At 48.7% G+C, this 19,035-nt stretch overlaps 1 protein-coding gene across 1 annotated transcript; it reads left to right on the top strand.

The window, feature by feature from the left end:
* Positions 1-658: 658 nt before the first annotated feature.
* LOC128334466 (phospholipase A2, minor isoenzyme-like) lies at positions 659-15,241 on the top strand. The gene is made up of 5 exons (XM_053271332.1): positions 659-816; positions 2,292-2,320; positions 6,948-7,107; positions 9,645-9,772; positions 15,120-15,241. Exons 1-5 carry the CDS (start codon positions 659-661, stop codon positions 15,239-15,241), a joined length of 597 nt encoding a protein of 198 aa, XP_053127307.1.
* The last annotated feature ends 3,794 nt before the right edge of the window (positions 15,242-19,035 follow it).

The raw sequence follows: 19,035 nt of genomic DNA, 5'->3' as shown, positions 1-19,035 counted from the left end.
AGTTTCATGGCTGAGTGGGGATTTGAACACATGTCTCCCGGGTCCTAGTCACAAACTCTAACCACTACACCACACTAGCTCAATGTTGCTCTGCAAGCAGCTTTGCGCTGGGAGTGGTGCTGACCAGACGAAAGGCAGTGCAGGCGTCCTTCTCAGCCGGCTGGCATCCTCCTGGACCTAGAAGAGAGGATGCCCCAGAGGCTTCTGAATTCTTTAGAATCCCCTAGAGGTGGTCTGTCATTCCACAAGAGTCATTTTCGGCACTGGAGATGGGGCCTTATGCACTGACAGACACTCTAGTGGTTTTTCTGTCAGAGGCTGGATGGGCATCAGGGATGTGGCCGTTTTGGAGGCTGGTGGCAAGCATGCTCCCTGGCCATTTGTGTAGCTGGGTCATGACAGAGCCAGCATAGTGTAGTGGTTAGAGTTCTGGACTATTTCGGGGGAGACCCGAGTTCAAATCCCCATTCAGCCATGAAACTAGCTGGGTGACTCTGGGCCAGTCACTTCTCTCTCAGCCTAACCTACTTCACAGGGTTGTTGTGAAAGAGAAACTCAAGTATGTAGTACACTGCTCTGGGCTCCTTGGAGGAAGAGCGGGATATAAATGTAAAAATAAATAAATGACCCAGGCCATGCAAATGGCCAGGAACCATGCATGCCGCCAGCCTCCAAAATGCCACCTCCACCAGGAAAAGAGCAGGAACAGCCCTTGCAGGACCGGGGAGGACGGCAGAGGGAGATGAAGATGAAGGAGACAGCCCCCATGGCCATGCCAGCACTCCCCAAGGCCACTGGACCCGTGGTGTTGTGGCGGTGAGTTAAACAATATATATATATTTTTAGTTTAGAACCCCCGAACCACCTCAAATTCAAGCCAGGCCAGGGTGTATGTGTTTGTTTCGGTGCCACAAAACCGAACATGCCCAGTTCGGTTCGAACCGAACCGAGCAAACAAGTTTTGTACACACCCCTACTGTTGGCCTACCATTCCCATAATCCCTGGCTATTGGCCGCTGTGGCTGGGGATTATGGGAGTTGTAGTTCAAAAACAGCTGGGGGGGCTTAAGGTGAGCCGGCCTGGCTCACATCAAAATTCAGACATCTATCAGTAGTGAATTAATGTTTTAAGACAAACAAACTGACCCCTCTGTCAAGATAATGGCAGGGCTGCTGAAACAAGTATCTTCTGGGGCCAGCAGAGGGCAGTGCTCCACCAAGAAATGCCCAGAAATATTAGAAAATCTAGCATAGGTGAGGTAGTCTCTTTTACCACATCAAGCTCAATGGGCAAAAGCAGATTTCATTCAAGGTGAAGTGTGCCGTCGAGTCGGTGTCGACTCCTGGCACCCACAGAGCCCTGTGGTTGTCTTGGGTAGAATACAGGAGGGGTTGACCATTGCCATCTCCCACGCAGTATGAGAGGATGCCTTTCAGCATCTTCCTATATTGCTGCTGCCCGATATAGGTGTTTCCCATAGTCTGAGAAACATGCCAACGAGGCTTTGAACCGGCAACCTCTGGCTTGCTAGTCAAGTCATTCCTCCGCTGTGCCGGTACTGTCTAACAAAAAACACTGCCAAGGTTCGATAAAAGGAGGCTCTTTCTTGCAGGTATACAGTCTTACAAACGTTTTTTTAATGACAGCCGTTTCAACAGATTTTAAGAATACTGACATGGCGTTGGGCGGGGTTGAAGTCACAGTTACTTGCCAGGTACTAGAACCCATCCGAGTCCAATTTAATTTTCCAGGCATCCAGAAAACATCTGGGAAATTGACTTGGTGCTTACTCTGGATTAGGGGTTCCCAACCTTGGGTCCCAGAGGGTAGGCATGATGGGAATTGTAGTCCAGCAACATCTCTAGATTCAGAGTTGGGACCGCCCACTCTGGATCTCTTTGGGAGTAGTCTGGAGGGCTCTTCTATCCCAATGGCGGCCAGCGTGCTGCAGTGGTTAGTGTGTTGGGCTAGGACCAGGGAGACACGGGTTCCAATCCACCAGTCAGCCACGAACCTCACTGGGTTCCTCTGGGACAGTCTTCTCTCTCAGCCCCATCTACCTCACAGGGTTGTTGTGAGGGTAAATACCACTCTGGGCTCCTTGTTGGAAGAGTGGGATATAAATGTTAAAAAAAATATAAATGTTTTTTAAAAGCGCAGCCCTGAATTCACGGACAAGTGCTATTTTGTTCACTGTGCTATATGCTTATCTATGCATGTCTAACTTCTGGCAAGCGAGTGGAAGTTTTATCAGCCTGTGTGTTTTCCCAGGTGGTCTTTCCCCCAACAGCAGGAAGTCGTGGAGTTCCTCAGAGACAGGTGAACAGAGCCGGGTGCCTTGGGCCACTTAAAGCAGGGGGTGAGCCTACCTCCTGTGTCGATGTTTCCATTTCGTGGCCCGGTAGCACTGGGAGTATGTATGAGCAAATGGACAAAGCTCCTTCCTTCAGCTGCCCTGCTTCTTTCCGCCTGCTTTTATCTATTTCCCAGAGTGCAGAAGGGAGAGTCAGGGGCGTAACTATAATAGGGCCAGGGGAGACAGTTGTCCAGGGGCCCCCTGCCTTGGGGCACCCCCAGAGGCAAGTCACATGACTGACTCCCCCAGCCGCGCACCCGCCTGGGCTTCCTTCAGTTGTATTCATCCTCTGAAACTGATGTGAGTGTTAAGACCTGGAACTACCAGAACAGCATGTCTTTCTCTAGTACCATTAAATGACTTGCATCGTCCACAATTTACAGAACCTTTAGGATGATGTTCCATTTTGGCACATAGGAGATGTATATATGCTTTTTGTTACCAATATTCAGCCTCATTTAAGATTTCTTTATGTCATGAGCTGAGTGTTAGTAAGGGGGGGGCATTTAAAAACCTTGTCTCTGGGCCCACTCCAAACTTGCTACGCCCCTGGGGAGAGTGCTGTTTGTCTGAGGTGTGGTCACTAGACCCATTGGTAAGTTCTTCTGAAGGGCAAGACAGGGTTTGATCCACTGGAAGTTTTTCATACCCGGCTTTTAGTTCACAGCTCTTCTCTGGAATGGAGGTGTACATTCACATATCAGCCAAATTTACCCTGAAGTCCCTATGAGCTATCTGGGAACCCGATGTATATCCAGGGTAAAAAAACACACCACTTTTTGTCTCAGTTTTTTGGGCAACTTTGAATTCGCAGTAAAGCCTCGCAGAAAACCCGGAGTAAAGCTTGCTGTCTGAGAAAGCTCCTAGTAAAAGTGGGAACTAGAATTTAAACCGCCCAGAGATGGAAGTTTGGGGCAGTCTACAAGTTTGATGAATGAATGAAAATGGCAGGGAGGGCAAGCAAGATTTCCCCCCTTAGACCATTCCCACATGCCAGTTAGCACTTGCCACCATCTTAAAGAGGCTCCCCTAAAGTTTTCTAGGCATTTGCGGATGCCTTAATGTCACATATAAATCTAAATGATCTGTTCATCAGCAAAATAGTTTCAGAACAGAGCATTTAAGCAAAGAGCCTTTACATTCATGGGCATTTAATTCAACGGAGTGAAAATATGGTTCTCACCTAGGAAATCTCAATCACTAGACATTCATGCATGAAATAAGAGGAGGGTTGGCATGACGCTTGTTCTCACAGAGCCGTAAGGCTTGGTGTGGGGCTGCAGCAAAGCTGCAAGGTAAGTCTCGATGCTTTGAAAACCCAATGGCTGCAGAAGTCTCATTATGGTATTTATTAGGGATGTGCAAATTGATTCGTATTTGAATCGATTCGACCCGAATCTGGTCGATTCGGCTGATTTGAGCTTGAAACAAATCTGCCCAGACACTCTTGGCCAAATTTGAGGAGGGACAGAATATGGGTTGGCTGTGCATGTCCTACCCAGCTCTCTCACAATCACTCTCCCCTCTGCCTATCTTGATCTTTGCATGCACAAAGATCTCGTACCCTGGCTGGGTGCTTATTCTACCCTTCTTAGGGTTGTGAGAATGAGCCTCCTATATGGGACTAGACCGAGGCAGCTCAACGTCGGCCCTCCTGCATATGTTAGCCGAGAACTCCCATCATCCCTGACTACTGGCCACTGTGGCTGGGGATGCTGGGAGCTGTAGTCCATAAACAGCTGGGGGGGCCTAAGTTGAGCAGCCCTGGACTAGACTCTGTACAGCTGAAACAACTGTATATTCCCTCCCTTTCTTTCTTTCTAGACAAGTGAAGTTTCGAATCTCTACAAGCTTCAAATCCATTGGCTTACCTTAAACATTAACCTTGAGCATTCTGTTTGTCAAGGTGCTCTATAAAAAAACAAAAAACAAAAAACAACAACCCGGAACTCAAACTTTCTAGAGCTGATATGTTGGAAGTGTCAAGGTTGGGCTCTGATAGATGGACCGTGCCTTACTTTCATTTGTCCTGGTGTAAATCTGGAGTGGCCCCACATGATGAACCAGCCTGGGTTTACCTTGATGTAAGATGGAGATTTGGCCCTAATCACACACACAAATATATACTGAGCATTCCCTGCGAGAGGCCTCCGGCTCAACACACAAACCAGAAAGATGTTCCTCCACCTTTTGATTCTCCTTGGGGCAGGTAAGAATATTCTCATTCTCTTTCTCTCTCACACACAAGTCAATATATATGTTGTGAATTTGGACATACCTACATTACAAATTTAGACTGCTTTGATAGCAATTTAACTGCTGTAACCAGCTTCCCATAAAGAAATGACTGCCATGAAATTGATTGCCAGGAATATAGGACCAACAAACGGAGATACTTTTTCACACCACGCAGAATCAACTTGTGGAATTCTCTGCCACAAGATGTGGTGACAGCCAACAACTTGGATGGCTTTAAGAAGGGTTTGGATAACCCTTCTTAGGGTTATGGTTGGTGAGACCGGTCACAATTTCTCAGTTGCGGATACTCAAAAATATATTGGGAAAACTACAATTGGCAAAGGATGACTGTATTTGGACTTCAGACCTTCTCCAGGCAGAATACCAGTTTCCCTGGGGATTGTAATTCAGTGAGGGTTTTGGGAATGATCTGCTAAATATCTCTATAATGTGCTATAGGTCCCAGGTTCTTTTGGGGAGAGGAATTTACTATTATAAAAATTTAAGATTAAGTAGCTATGCCCAAAACTAGAAGCTCGTGAATGATAGATCCTAAGGCAAGAGTTCTCAAACTTGGGGCTCCAGATGTTGTTGGACTACAACTCCCATTATTCCTTGCCACAGTGGCCAAACTTCAACAGCAGAGGGCCCGTGTAGTGTAGTGAGTGCTGGACTAGGACTTGGGAGATCTGTGTTCAAATCCCCATTCAGCCACGGAACTCAGTGGGTTACTCTGGCCCAGCCACTTAGCTCTCAGTCTAACCTTCCTCACAGGGTGGTTGTGAGGATAAAAATAACCATGCACCTCTGGGCTCCTTGGAGAAAGAGCGGGATATAATTGTTAAAATAAATTTTAAAAAATGAAAATCTGGGTACCCAGGTTTGAGAAGTCTGAGATGTGGATTCTTTGATGGACAGCAAAGGTTTGCCTTTGACGGAAGCTCTTTCCACATTCTGAGCACCATGATGGTTTCTCCCCTGTGTGGATTCTTTCATGGTAAATTTGATCTTCACGCTGATTGAAGCGCTTCCCACACATTGAGTAATGATATGGTTTCACTCCTGTGTGTGTTCTTTGATGGCAAGTAAGATGTGGGCTAAGGGAAGAAGGCAGCCTCTACAGCAGGACTGCTCAACTTCGGTCCTCCTGCAGATGTTGGGCTACAACTCTCATAAGCCTTGGTTATTGGCCACTGTGGCGGGGATGATGGGAGTTGTAGTCCAAAAACAGCTGAGGGGGGCTACGTTGAGCAGGCCTGCCTTACAACAAGGGCAGGCAACCTTGGCTCTCCAGCTGTTGTGGAACTACAACTCCCATCATCCCCAGCCACAATTTATTGTGCTCGGGGATGATGGGAAATGTAGTTCAACAACAGCTGGGGAGTCAGTGTTGCCTACCCATGTAGTCTTTATTCTGGCTAGAGACCAGAGACAATCACAAGATTTACATGCACTAACTCCATCAATAATATTTTTCTGTCCCCCCATCTATTCCAGATAGTGGTACTTGATGGGCTATGCCAAGCTATGGGCTAATACGAATAACTTAACTAATTAAATACCAGTTTAAAGGCCTGAGCCAAAAAGGTAGTGCCTGATCTTACAAAACAGCTACGCAGAATTTGGCCACCTTCAAACTCATGGCTATATTCTGGTCTGAAAATAAATAAGTAAGATAAAACGCTTCAGTATGGCCAGGAAGGGACAATAAAAGAAGAGTAATACAAAAAATCCACATTTCCTGATAAAACTTACAATGAAAAAAAAAATGTTCAATTGACTCCACTGAGCTTAAATCACATGGGCATACTCTTTTGTTATATGGGATGTTCCGGGACTTTCCCACCTAAACAGCCGAAGGGAAGACATTGCATCTTGCCAAGGAAAAAGCTCTTCTGTAACTAGGGGCTATTAGACTAGAGAGACACAGAGAGAGAGAGAGAGACAGGGCCTCAGGGGACGGAGCCGTTCTGGGAAGAGCAGAAGGTTTCAAGTTCCCTCCCTGGCAGCATCTCCAAGATAGGGCTGAGAGAGATTCCTGCTTGCAACCCTGGAGAAGCCGCTGCCAGTCTGTGAAGACAATACTGAGCTAGATAGACCAATGGTTTAATATGGCAGCTTCCGATATTCCTATGAGAGTTTGTCAGCTCAAAGTTACCATTTATTCTTCCCAAATTCAAACAGCTAGATGCTCTCTTCTACCCAAGCTCTACAGGATGCCACTGCCAAGCCATTTTAGCACTGGACTTAACTTTGAGCAATATATTTTTTAAAAAGCTCAAAGACGAGTGACTGGACAGAGTGGACTACTTCTTGCCTAAGACTCTTCACGCACCGTTACGTCTTTTCCAGTCTGTGCCATGACGTCTTCCCCGATGCCACGAGCTCTGTGGCAGTTCCGGACAATGATCCGATGTGCCATTCCGGGCAGCCGACCACTCAGCGAGTACAACCATTACGGATGTTACTGTGGACTTGGAGGCGCCGGGACACCTGTGGATGAACTTGACAGGTCCGTCGGTGAGCGGGCGAGCTGCATCATGGTCATGTCTAACCTCATGCCGTGTGAGAGCTTGTGAACGATATTTGGCGAGAGGTTTAGAATTGGCCCGGAGCTTAGCACAGGGCTGCACGACACTGTCCCTCCGGTAGATGGTGCCTTACAAATGCTATAAGCCCTGATGACTGGCCACTCTGGCTGGGGATGATGGGAGCTGTAGTCCAAAAACAGCTGGAAGGCTGGTTATGCACATTAGCTCAGAGTCGGGGTGATGCTAGCTACTTAAAGGATCCAGGACATGGGCCTACAGCCCACTTTTGAGAATTACCATCAATCATACCACCACCCCACCAGAAGAATAATTACATATGGGTTGTTGTTTTTTTTAAAAAAAGTCTGCACCAGCAACAGTCACTGGAGGTACATCTCAAAATGCACCTTTTTAAGGAGGCTTTTTAATGCTCCATTATTGTTTTGTTATATCTGGTAGCTTCTTTAGTGTCTTTAGCTTTTTATAATTTTCAGTTTTAATATGATCCTAATAATTGTGGTTTTTAATCGGACTTTAAAAAATTAGTTAATTTTATTACTTTTATTGTATCTGTGTCTATCTTATTGTTGTGAGCCACCCTGAGCAGTAGTGCACTGGAGGGGTGGGGTATAAATGTTTTAAATCAATAAATAATAATAAATATTGTGCTGGGGGTGGATAGGCCAGTTACTCTCCCCCTGCTAAATAAAGAGAATCACCACGTTAAAAGGTGCCTCTTTGCCCAGTTAGCAGGGGGACAATATGTGCCTTCCCAGAGGCATCTGGTGGGCCACTGTATGAAACCGGATGCTGGATTAGTTGGGCCTTGGGCCTGATCCAGCGGGGCTGTTCTTATGTTACTGCAAGTTCTGTAAGGAGTGTGAGGCGAGGTACTCCTTCCAAAACCTGTGAGCTCTGGGTGGCACTGTCCGGGGAAGGGAAAGTCTGCAATGCACATATTGTGGACTACTTCTTGCCTAAGTAGGCAAGAAGTAGTCCACAATAGTCCCACTGAATTCAGTGCAACTGGAAGGCAGTTGCACTGAATTCAGTGGGACTGGCTCAAGCCAGGAAAGGCAAGGGATGGATGTCCATGTCATGAGCTGGCGCCCCAGTATTCTGCCACCTGAAGTGACTGCCTCCGCTTGCCTCATGGAAGAGCCGCCTCTATTGTAGCCAAGGTTTCTGGTTGCTGTGAAGCAGGCTGCAAATCTGAAAGAAAACGGGGCTGGGAAACAGGTTTCTGGATAGACGCAATTGCAGCAGGTTCAGCCTGGATTTGTCGAGAATTAATTAAAATTTGAGCTTCAACAAGGCAGTTTCACTGGGGAATTTGACACAAGCTGAAAGCAAAGGTGGGGGGGGGAGTCGGATTGTGTTTAAAGCCCCAAACCGAGTTGAAATTGCTCCGTTCCTCCCAGCCCTCATTTGTACACCTCACAGGCCTTGTCACGCCCGACATTTCTAATCGAAGCTTAGTGTAGCAGAAAGTCAGCTGGTGTGTTCAGGAAATTTCAGCGTGATTAAAAATGAAGGGGAATGGAAATGAAATGCCATCGCTGTCCTTACCAGGCGGCTAGATCTACCCAAGCGGGAATGATAGTTACACAAAGGTGAAACAAGCTGTGTTGAGAGCTGTAAGGTAACTGGACGACAAGTGGATCTTCATCTTCCGGATGAGCTGTTTCAACAGGCCCTGGGATTCATGCTTCTTTGGTCTATATTTCTTCAGTCTGTTCTGGGGAAAGACAGGCTAAGCCGGGTGTTAAACAAGGGTGTGGCTATTGGAATGGTTAGACTAGGACTGGGGAGACCTGAGTTCAAATCCCCATTCAGCCATGGTGATTCTGGGCCAGTTGTTTCTCTCCCAGCCTAGCCTCCCTCACAGAGTTGTTGTGATGATAATCACAACCATGCACAGCACTCTGGGTGGGACAGCATTCTAGAACTGGCCAGCGGAGTGACACGAAAGCCTGGTCAAAGGCAACCTAGCCATATCCCCATTTTACAGGTGAGAAACACTGAGGCTGAGAAAGATAAGATTCACACAGGGTCTCTATGGCAACAATTTTTTTAAAAAAAGTTGCCTGTTGACTTGTATTTAAACTGTTGGGAGTCAGAACACTTGCTGCTCTACTGCAAATGACCCAGGCAGCAACCAGTAGATCCCAATCCACCTGGAGCTCAGTCCTGCCTTAGGAGGAGAAGTCCCCACTGAAGAATTGCAGTTGAATGGTCATGGCACCGGTCATAGGAACATAGGAAGCTGCTATATGCTGAGTCAGATCACTGGTCCATCTAGCTCAGTATTGTCTACACAGACGGGCAGTGGCTTCTCCAAGACTGCAGGCAGGAGTCTCTCTCAGCCCTATCTTGGAGATGATAGGGGAATCCCCTAAGGGGAAGATCTTCTTCCAGTGCTCACACTTCTAGTCTCCCATTCATATGCAACCAGGGAAGACCCTGCTTAGCTAAGGGGTCAAGTCAAGCTTAGACCAGCTCTCCTCTTTCTTGACAGGTGTTGTCAGATCCATGACAACTGCTATGGAGCTGCTGCAAACGTCCCCAAGTGCTATTCCTTTCTTCACAACCCCTATACCAAGATCTACGACTACTCCTGCTCTGGGACCAACATCACCTGTGCGAGTGAGTGTGTTGCTGCTGCTTCCTCTGCCTCCCAGAACTCCAAAGTTCCATCACCCCAATCTGTGGACAAGAGCCACGATGCTCATAGATAGCCCAGATCCCCAGTGGGGACCATTTTACTCCTCAGCCACAGGATGTGGTGACAAAGCCACCAGCCTGGATGGCTTTAGGAAGGATGCCTCTCAATACCAGCTGCAGGGGAGTAACCGCAGGACAGAGGGTGTGCCCTCATCCCTTGCCTGTGGGCTTCCCAGGGGCATCTGGTGGGCCACTGTGTGAAACAGGATGCTGGACTAGATAGACTTTTGGCCTGATCCATCACTTCCAGTCTGTGGACAGGAGCCCCTGTGTGAAACAGGATGCTGGACGTTGGACGACAGGATGTTGGATGACAGGATGTTGGATGCAGGATGCTGGATGTGAAACAGGATGCTGGATGTTGGGATGTTCTTAAGAAGGCAATCTGCTCCCGTACTTTTCACATCCAATCTGATTGTCTCTCCCGAGCACTTGTATCTGTGGCCAGCTTCCCAGCTCGACATCTTCCCAGTTCTACAGCTTCCTATGTCTCTGAGGCTATTCCCACGATCAGCCGAAATTGGGCTAAGGGAGACTAGCCCAGTTTTGGCTGATTGTGGGAGCCACTGGGCTTGCAGGCTCGCCCGGTGGCCTCCCGGCAGTTAACCCACCAAAACAATCCCTCCCCTTAAACTGGGTTTGCGGAGTGCTTTTTTAAAAATCGTGAGTAGCCGCTGTGTGGTTCCGCGCCGCAGCTACTCACGAGTAGACCCCTGGAGGGGAGGCTAAAAGCCGCCTCCCGGCACCGGGGGTCTCTCCAGTATGCCGCCCAGGGCTCCCTCTGCACTCGTCTGCGGGAAGAGCGGGCTTAGCCTGCTCTCCCTGCTTACCTTCACAAACCACGTCTCATCGATCGTGAGACCCGGCTCTCTGTATTCTTATCCCCCTGTGGCTTCATGACATTAATTACTTAGGAAGCTGCCTTATAGCAAGCCAGACCATGGTTCCATCTAGCTCAGTATTGTCTACAGACTGTCAGGATTAGAAGCAGGAGTCTCTCTCAGCCCTATCTCGGAGATGCCAGGGAGGGGACATGGGACATTCTGTATGCAGGTGCTCTTCCCAGAAAAGCCCCATCCCCGAAGGGGAATATCTTACAGTGCTTGCACTAGGGGTGTGCAAATTGATTTGAATTGAATCACCCCATAAAAGGTTAATTCAATTCTAATCCGAATCAAATCAACCTGATTCGAATTTGAACCGATTCAAATTGATTCCACAACCATTTTGGTACCTTATAAAAACCATTCAGGCACCGATTGGTTAAAAAAGGTGCCAAAACAAGGTCGAATTGATTCAAATCGAATTGATTCAAATCTAAATCAAAGTGACCCCGTTTCAAACTGATTCAATTCGAATTCAATTCAAATTCAAATTGAATGGGGCCAATTCACAAAGTTTGATTTGTGCCCATCCCTAGCTCACACATGCCATCTCCCATTCAAATACAAACCAAGGTGGACCCTGCTTAGCAAAGGGGACAGACATTTCATGCTTGCTGCCCCAAGACCAGCTCTTCTCTGGCTCAATATTGTTGCCTACATTGACAGGCAGCAGCTATCCAAGGTTTCCGGTGGGTACCTGGAAACGCCAGAGACTTAACCTGGAAGCTCTTGTACACAAAGCTGATGTTCTGCCACTGGGCTGCATTCCTTCCCTGTTATGTTACCCTCTCCATTCCTTTCTCCTCTGCCAAATAAGGGCAATAGTGTTGGAGTGGAATGGAAACTTTCTGCCAGAGGAGAGCTGGTCTTGTGGTAGTAGCAAGCATGACTTGTCCCTTTAGCTAAGCAGGGTCCGCCCTGGTTGCATCTGAATGGGAGACTAGAAGTGTGAGCATTGCAGGATATTGCCCTCAGGGGATGGAGCTGCTCTGGGAAGAGCAGAAGTTCCATGTTCCCTCCCTGGCAGCATCTCCAAGAGAGGGCTGAGAGAGACTCCTGCCTGCAACCTTGGAGAAGCTGCTGCCAGTCTGTGTAGACAATACTGAGCTAGATGGACCAATGGTCTGACTCAGTATATAGCAGCTTCCTATGTTCCTATGCCACAATTCTGTGCATTTAAAAGGATATTTAATCACATGTGCAAGGTTTCTGCTGAAAATACCAAGCCCCCATCGCCCCGGTCAACACTACTGTCCAAATAGAAACCCACCAATCTCTTTTCTCTTCCAAGGCATACGCTTTCCCTCATGCTCTTCGGATGTCGTCTAGAATCCCTGGTGGGTGGCTTGATCTGCTGAGGGGATGGCAAACCCCCTGGCAAGGCGGGTGCTTTGGCTTCTGCTGGCTGGAGGGAGCTGGCCATGGGCTAGAAAGCCGAGACTCCTAGAGATGGATTCTGCATGACAAGGAACACCGGAACAGCCTGGTTCTCATTCCTGCAAGGAGCTCCTGGCTGCAAGGGAAAGCCTCCTCGATCTTCTCTCCCCTCCACCCAGAGCATCCTGACCACCCTGGGCACAAACGAACCTCGGGTTTTGAAAGTAAATAGAATGGGAGCAGATGATAGGCATGAATTGTGGTATGAATAGGAGACGGGGCTGGGGGCAATCGACTGTGGCTGGCTCGGTGACTACCATCTCAGGAAATCGTCCTGCAGTGAGACGACTTCAGCATCTGCTTCTGTGCATTTCATGAGCCTGTCCGGAGTGTAGCTTGTTGGGGTTTGTGATGACTGAGCAAAGCACCAAGGAAGCAACCACTCCAGTTACAGAGTGCAGAGTTCAGTTGTTGCCGTTATTTAAAGAACACGAATGGAGATTGTTGTACAGTCTAAGCTAAATAGATTGATTGGTGCATTTGAGATAGGAAAGACTGATCCTATCTATCAGCTACATAATGAATAGGTAGGGAGAGAGAGAGAGAGAGAGATGTTCCCATCTTCTCTCTAGGAGGAATGGAAGACGGCTGACTCACTATTGGAAGCACATGAGGAGTCATGGCAGGGTCATAGGCAGGGGTCATAGGCAGGGGTCATCAGGGACAGGCAAGACCCTCACTAGCTACCTCTACACCCAATGTCCCTAGTGGTCATTAGGATAGTTGGTGCAAAAGGTCGATGCACTGGAACTCCATTTCCAACATAGCTATAATTTAGTGGATGGGTTCAAAGAACCCAGGGCCCCCAACTCCTGAGGGCCCCCAGCTCACCCCTCCCTATTTTCTTCATTATCTCCCTCCCTCTGAGGGGCCAACGAGCAGAGAGGCAAACATGGGCCCCCTCTCCCCTAGCTACACCCCTGAGTCTGCCGTGCTTCTCCCATGGCATTCTCTCCTAGCCATTACCTCTCTATAAAAGCTGGGCTGTTCCTTTCTTATCAGTGCCCCAATACTGTTTTGGCAGCTAAAGCAGTATTAGTACTAGTAGAACCATATTTGCCTCAATCTAAGACTAGTTTTCCCCCACATTCTCTGTGTTGGGTATTCTCTCTGGTAGGAGAAACCCTTATTCATTATAGCAGAGTGCACAGAGGCACAACACAGCGGAATTTGGTTAGGCATGCGTGTATGCTCAGAGTAAAATAACTTGGAGCCAGTTCATAGTTTCAAATCAATATAAGGAGTATTTATTAGAGAACTCCATTCTAGATAGTAAAGTGGAGAGATAGGATCTCTAATCTATCCATCTAGCTGGATGCAGAGGGATTCTGCATCTTTGCACACATGGTGCAGGGAGAGAGGAGCTTGCATCCTCTGGAACTGGAAGGGAAGAGAAGGGAAGAGGAAGTGGCAGGCAAGCAGGAAGTAAGTAAGTCCCTAAGAGTAGCAATCTACATATCAAAGGGATAGTGTCAGAGTAGTAGAGAAGGGATGACCAATGTCTTTACCCTCTAGCCCTCTGACTCAATAGTCCGTCCTCCTATGTCATTGAGACAAGAGACAGCACATAGTCCTTCACTTCCAACACTCTGATGTTAGAAACTGGGGGTGTGATTTAAATTCAGAGTCCTGTCCCTTTCAAGTAAATACAATCTGTACTTAGCCTCTATTTTAAGGGAGGTCATCTTAAATCCAGAGTTGTCTTCTATTCGGGTAAATACTGCAGCAGCAGCAGCAGCAGCAGCAGCAGCAGCAGCAGCAGCAGCTGCCTTATCTGGCTCATGGCAGAGCCGGAGTGGGATCACTAATGGGGAGAGGAGAGGCGATGGCCTCGGGTGGCCCGTGCATCCCGCCCTGCACCCACCACCTGCTGGTCCTGTGGTAGCAAGCATGACTTGTCCCCTTAGCTAAGCAGGGTCCACCCTGGTTGCATATGAAAGGGAGACTAGAAGTGTGAGCACTGTGAGATACCCCCCTTAGGGGATTCCCCTGGCATCTCCCAGAAAGGGCTGAGAGAGACTCCTGCCTGCAACCTTGGAGAAGCTGCTGCCAGTCTGTGAAGACAATACTGAGTGAGATGGACCAATGGACCAGTATATGGCAGCTTCCTATGTTCCTCACCTGCCTGCCACTCCCCATGAAGCTCACCACCTTCTCATTCTCTTTCTTTGTGCCGCTGTACCTTCTGAGTGTGGGGATGGATGGGAAGTTAAAAAGCTATGCAACCTGTAGGGGCATAACAAGGTTGAAGGATGGGCCCCTGGGCCCCTTGCCTTCCCTCCTCACACTCCCCCCCCCAGAATGGCTTTCTTAGCCAGTGTGGGTGGCACCTTAACCTCATGGGTGGCCCAGGGACACTTGTCTCCCATGTTCAATTATAGCTACGCCCTTCTCACTCCACATGCACAGGAGGCACAGTGGTGGAAGAAGCAGAGAACCCCTGCTAACTGAGCAAAGAGATACCTTTTTAAAGTGGTGATTCTCTTATATTTAGCAGGGGGAGAGCAACTGGCCCAAACCAATCCCAGCACAGCATCTCTCCAGTGATGGTTGCTGGTGTCTGCCTTATGTTTCTTTATAGATTGTGAGCCCTTTGGGGACAGGGGACCATCTTATTTATGTCTTATTTCTTTGTCTAGGCAAGGACAAACCATTGCACAACTGGATGCACGAAGCAAAACCTGGAGAAAGCCCTCAGGCAGGCCTGCACAACTTTGGCCCTCCTGCAGCTGTCGGGCTCCCACCCTCATATTCCCTGACTATTGACCACTGTAGCTGGGGATTATGGGAGTTGTAGTCCCAAAGCAGGCTGGAAAACTGAAGCTGTGCAGCCCTGCCCTAAAACCTGGTCCATGATGATTCTGAGGGTAGGGAGGTGTGGGGTGAGTTTTGGTTCTGGAACAAGCCCTCCCCTAACAGCTGCTTCTCTCCTCTCTGCTCTTTTAAAGGTGACAACGATCCTTGTCAAATGCATGTCTGTCAGTGTGACAGAGCTGCTGCCATCTGCTTCTCCGGGGCCCGCTATATCGAAGAGCACAAGAGCCTGGACAAGAAGAAAAATTGTCAGTGATGACATTTTCGGGGATGGGGGGACTCCTAAGGGATGGGACCAAGGCACGCATCCCAATGCACACCTACTCAGCGGTAACCGCATCACAGCTTCCTCAGGTCCTTTGCAATGGGTTGGCCCCCCTGCCCAGATTTCCTCTGGAGGAGGGAGCACGGGACAGACCCACAGTATCTTCAGAATAACTTGTTTGTTTACCAACGGGTTCCTGGAGCGGGTGTTTGAAGGGCTACAAAAGCAGTAACGTGGGCAGGTTAGTGTGTGCAAAGGGGCATCTCTTAGTGGGACCTCCCCTGCCCCGCCAATTAATGTTAAATTCTTCATAACACCATTCTCAAGATAGGTCCTGTTTTCAGTTGACTTTTGTCCACATCAGGGGCATAGCTATAATTAAGCGGAGGGGTGCAAAGACCACAGGCCACCCAGCTCCTGGAAGCCACCTGGTTCACCTCTCCCTGCAAGCTCCATCCAACCTCATTCCACAACGTGGGCTACATTGTTGACAGGGTGTTTTCTCTGTCCTCTCTCTCACTGGGGGAGAGAATGAAGAAAAAACCCACCTGGCAACGAAGTCAGCTGGGAAATAAGCCTCAGAGGGCTGCACAAGCCTTTCTGGGTGCTGGTCACACCCCCTGCGAGTGACATCACACAAGGGGGCGTGGCTGGTGTGCTTGAGGGGCCGCCAGGGAGAGGGTTGAACACGAGCCCACTTTCCTCTAGCTAATCACCAGGCTGGGACATATCTCTTTGGGCTCAGATCAGTAGCTGCCCATATGGGTGGGACGAGAGGGGAGTGGAGACACAGAAAATGATGCATCTTGTTCCTACCCTCCTCTCCCACTCCGGCTGCCTTACTGTGCCTCACCTGCCTTGCTGTGATGTTAACCCCAGGTGCATGGTCTCGTCGTTCGTCCATTCCCCAGCCCTGCTACCTGCTCAGATGATCTCTCAGCTGCAGTCTGACCACAGTAAAGTGAGCCCAGGGACAGAGCCACCGTTGAGTGGTAGGGTTCAAAGAACCTGGGCCGCCAATGAAAAGGGCCACCGGTGTCCTCGTGTGTGATGTCACTCACAAACAGGGCATAGCCACATACAAAGGGGGCATGGCCCGGGCTCTGGAGAGCCATGTGAGTTCTCCCAAGCAAAACCAGCAAACGCTGGCTGGTTGTGTTTATTTCCTTTTCTCTTTTCTCTAAACACATCCAGCCAGCAAATGCTGGCTTGAAATGCAATTGGGAGGGCTGGGGTGGGCCCTCTAGGCAATTGGTCTACACCCCCTTGTGTGTGATGTCATGTGCACAAACTTCATGCATGGGGGCCAAAAAGGTCTTTACCTGGCATCTAAAAGAATAAAGTGCCGAAGCTAGGCAAACCTCACTGGGGAGGTGTTTTCATAAATGGGGTGCCACCACTGAAAAGGCCCTCTCCCTGGGAAGCTACCTGCCTCACCTCATTTGGCAGGGGTACCTGGAGGGCCTCTGAAGAAGACTTTGAGGTTTGCATTCTGACCTATGGGGCAAGGCGCTATCTCAGGTGACCTGGTTCTAAGCCCTCAGGTGACCTGGTCCCTCGTTGTGGGTGGGTGGAGACGATAAGAAGTCTGTGGAGGGGATTTCGATTGAGGAAATGGCATGAGGAGAAAGGATAACCTGGGGTTCTCAAAACTGGGTTCTAGATGTGATTGGACCACAACTCCCATCAGCCCCAGTCCTAGCAGCCTTTGATCATTGTGACTGGGGCTGATGGGAGTTGTGATCCCACATCATCCCTCTTTGCAGGTGCTTCACGTGCTGTGCCATGACACAAACCCACCCCTTGCTGGCTACTTTAGCCATAGATTAAAATGTCAGAAGATCTGGAGAGTTAAAATTTCCGAAGAGGCACCTTTTAAATGTGGTGATTCTCTTTATTTAGCTGGGGGAGAGGAACTGGCCCTATCCACCCCCAGCACAGAACTTCCAGTGACTCTTGCTGGTATCTTATGCTTCTTTTAAGACTGTGAGCTCAGCCGCGGAGCCAGCTGACCGGTGACCTGAGTCCGGTCCCGCTTGGCAGCCCCCTCCACATATGCCCATGCGCGTGACATCATGTGCACGGGGCGTGGCTCTGGCTCTGGAGGAGCCCAGAGCAAACTCCCCCTTCCCACCTGGGTTACCAAGAGCCTGAGCAAACTTTCCGTCTGTTATTTCAGGCAGTGCTGGATGCCTGATAGGACATTTTCCCCTTTCTCTGCTGCCTGAAATAACAGACAGAGAGTTTGCCCGGGCTCTCGACGGGCATGGGGGAGGGGAGTTTGCTCTGGGCTCCTCCAGAGCCTGAGCCACAAGACTTCAGTGGCCCTTTTCATTGGTGGCCCGGGTTCTTGGAACCCATTGGCACAATGGTGGCTACACCCCTGTGTGAGCCCTCTGGGGACAGGGAGCCATTTTATTTATTTATTATTTTTCTATGTAAACTGCTTTGGAAACTTTTGTTGAAAAGCGGCACATAAATATTTGTTGTTGTTGTTGTTGTTGATTGTGGATCATGATCAAGTTTGCTCATGAGCTTGTATATTCCTCATGTGGAATGTTGCACAAATCCATCTCCTCGTGGACAGCAGCTTCTTCGAAGCATGCTTTCAGGACAGTGCAGCCCCCTTGGCTGGGCTCTTCTTTCAGCACTAGGAGTGAATCCACAAGGTGTTATTCAGAAGCAGGCAGGAAACCAAGATGAAGGTCCCCCCCCCCACACACACACACAGAAAGTCCAAACCAATCAGTCCTCCTTCCCTCCAGCCTTTCTGTTTGCATCAATGTCTGATCCAGCTCAACCCTGTTAAACGCTTTTGACAAAGTGTGAAATCACACCGGTTGCAAAGCTGCATCGCTGGAGAGCTCTCCATGGCATCGTGCGATGACTCGGCAGAAAATGCCTCTAGACAGTTCTGGTTTGCCTCCCTATCTGGCACGAGGGAGGTGCCTGTGAGCCATTTCCTAGAGTTGCCATGCCCCCCGAAATTCCGGGTTTCTCATAGCTGATGCTTTTCTCCCTTCTGCCTTCCAATATCAATTTGGTGAAACTGTAGCTGAATTTATCTGCTGGTTTACACATCATGGACTACAAAGTGAGTTGTTGAAGTAAGACACTTTAAAGCCCATGTGTTGAAGTGCATGGTTAGGCCTTGGCACTCCAGCTGATGTTGAACTACAACTCCCATCATCCCCAGCTATAATGAATTATGGCTGGGGATGATGGGAGTTGTAACTCAACAACAGCTGGAGAGCCTAGGTGGCCTACTCTTGTGTTTTAATGAAGTCCTTTGACCTGTTTTAAAAAACAGAAATTGGTTGCTTTAAGAGTAGTGGGGGAGCACTCTGCACATTCTCAGAGGCACTGCATCTTCAGGCTTCTTATAGAAAAAGTGCTTGCATTATTAAATTTTTAAGTGGTTTACATACAAAAGCAGTGAGAAAATGGTCCTCTGGCCCCAAGGGCTCTCCCCCAGCTAAATATAAGACAACCAGAATTTTAAAAGGCGTCTCTTTGGCTATTGAGTAAACCTTGCTACTTACTTGCTGACAATCTAAAAAGCAGCAGCAGCAGCAGTTATTGGAAGGGATGTTTTGATGGGCTGAACAGGGACTTTTGCTTCTCCCTGCTGCATATAAACGAGTCACCACTTTAAAAGCTGCCTCTTGGTGTTTTATCAGGGGTTCATTCCTCTGTAGCAGGCTTGCTCAATTTAGGGACCCCAGCTGTTTTTAGACTACAACCACAATGGCTAATAGCCAGAGATTATGGGAATTATAGGCCAA

Source organism: Hemicordylus capensis, chromosome 9 (assembly GCF_027244095.1).
Source record: "Hemicordylus capensis ecotype Gifberg chromosome 9, rHemCap1.1.pri, whole genome shotgun sequence".
Lineage (NCBI taxonomy): Eukaryota > Metazoa > Chordata > Lepidosauria > Squamata > Cordylidae > Hemicordylus > Hemicordylus capensis.
This window is presented reverse-complemented; position numbering and strand designations above follow the sequence as displayed.

Excerpts from the sequence above, each read along its gene's own strand:
- LOC128334466 (XM_053271332.1), top strand. The coding sequence starts at position 659 with ATGCCGCCAGCCTCCAAAATGCCACCTCCACCAGGAAAAGAGCAGGAA. Across the intron at positions 7,108-9,644 it reads CCTGTGGATGAACTTGACAG|GTGTTGTCAGATCCATGACA; the intron begins GTCCGTCGGTGA and ends CTTTCTTGACAG. Across the intron at positions 9,773-15,119 it reads GACCAACATCACCTGTGCGA|GTGACAACGATCCTTGTCAA; the intron begins GTGAGTGTGTTG and ends GCTCTTTTAAAG.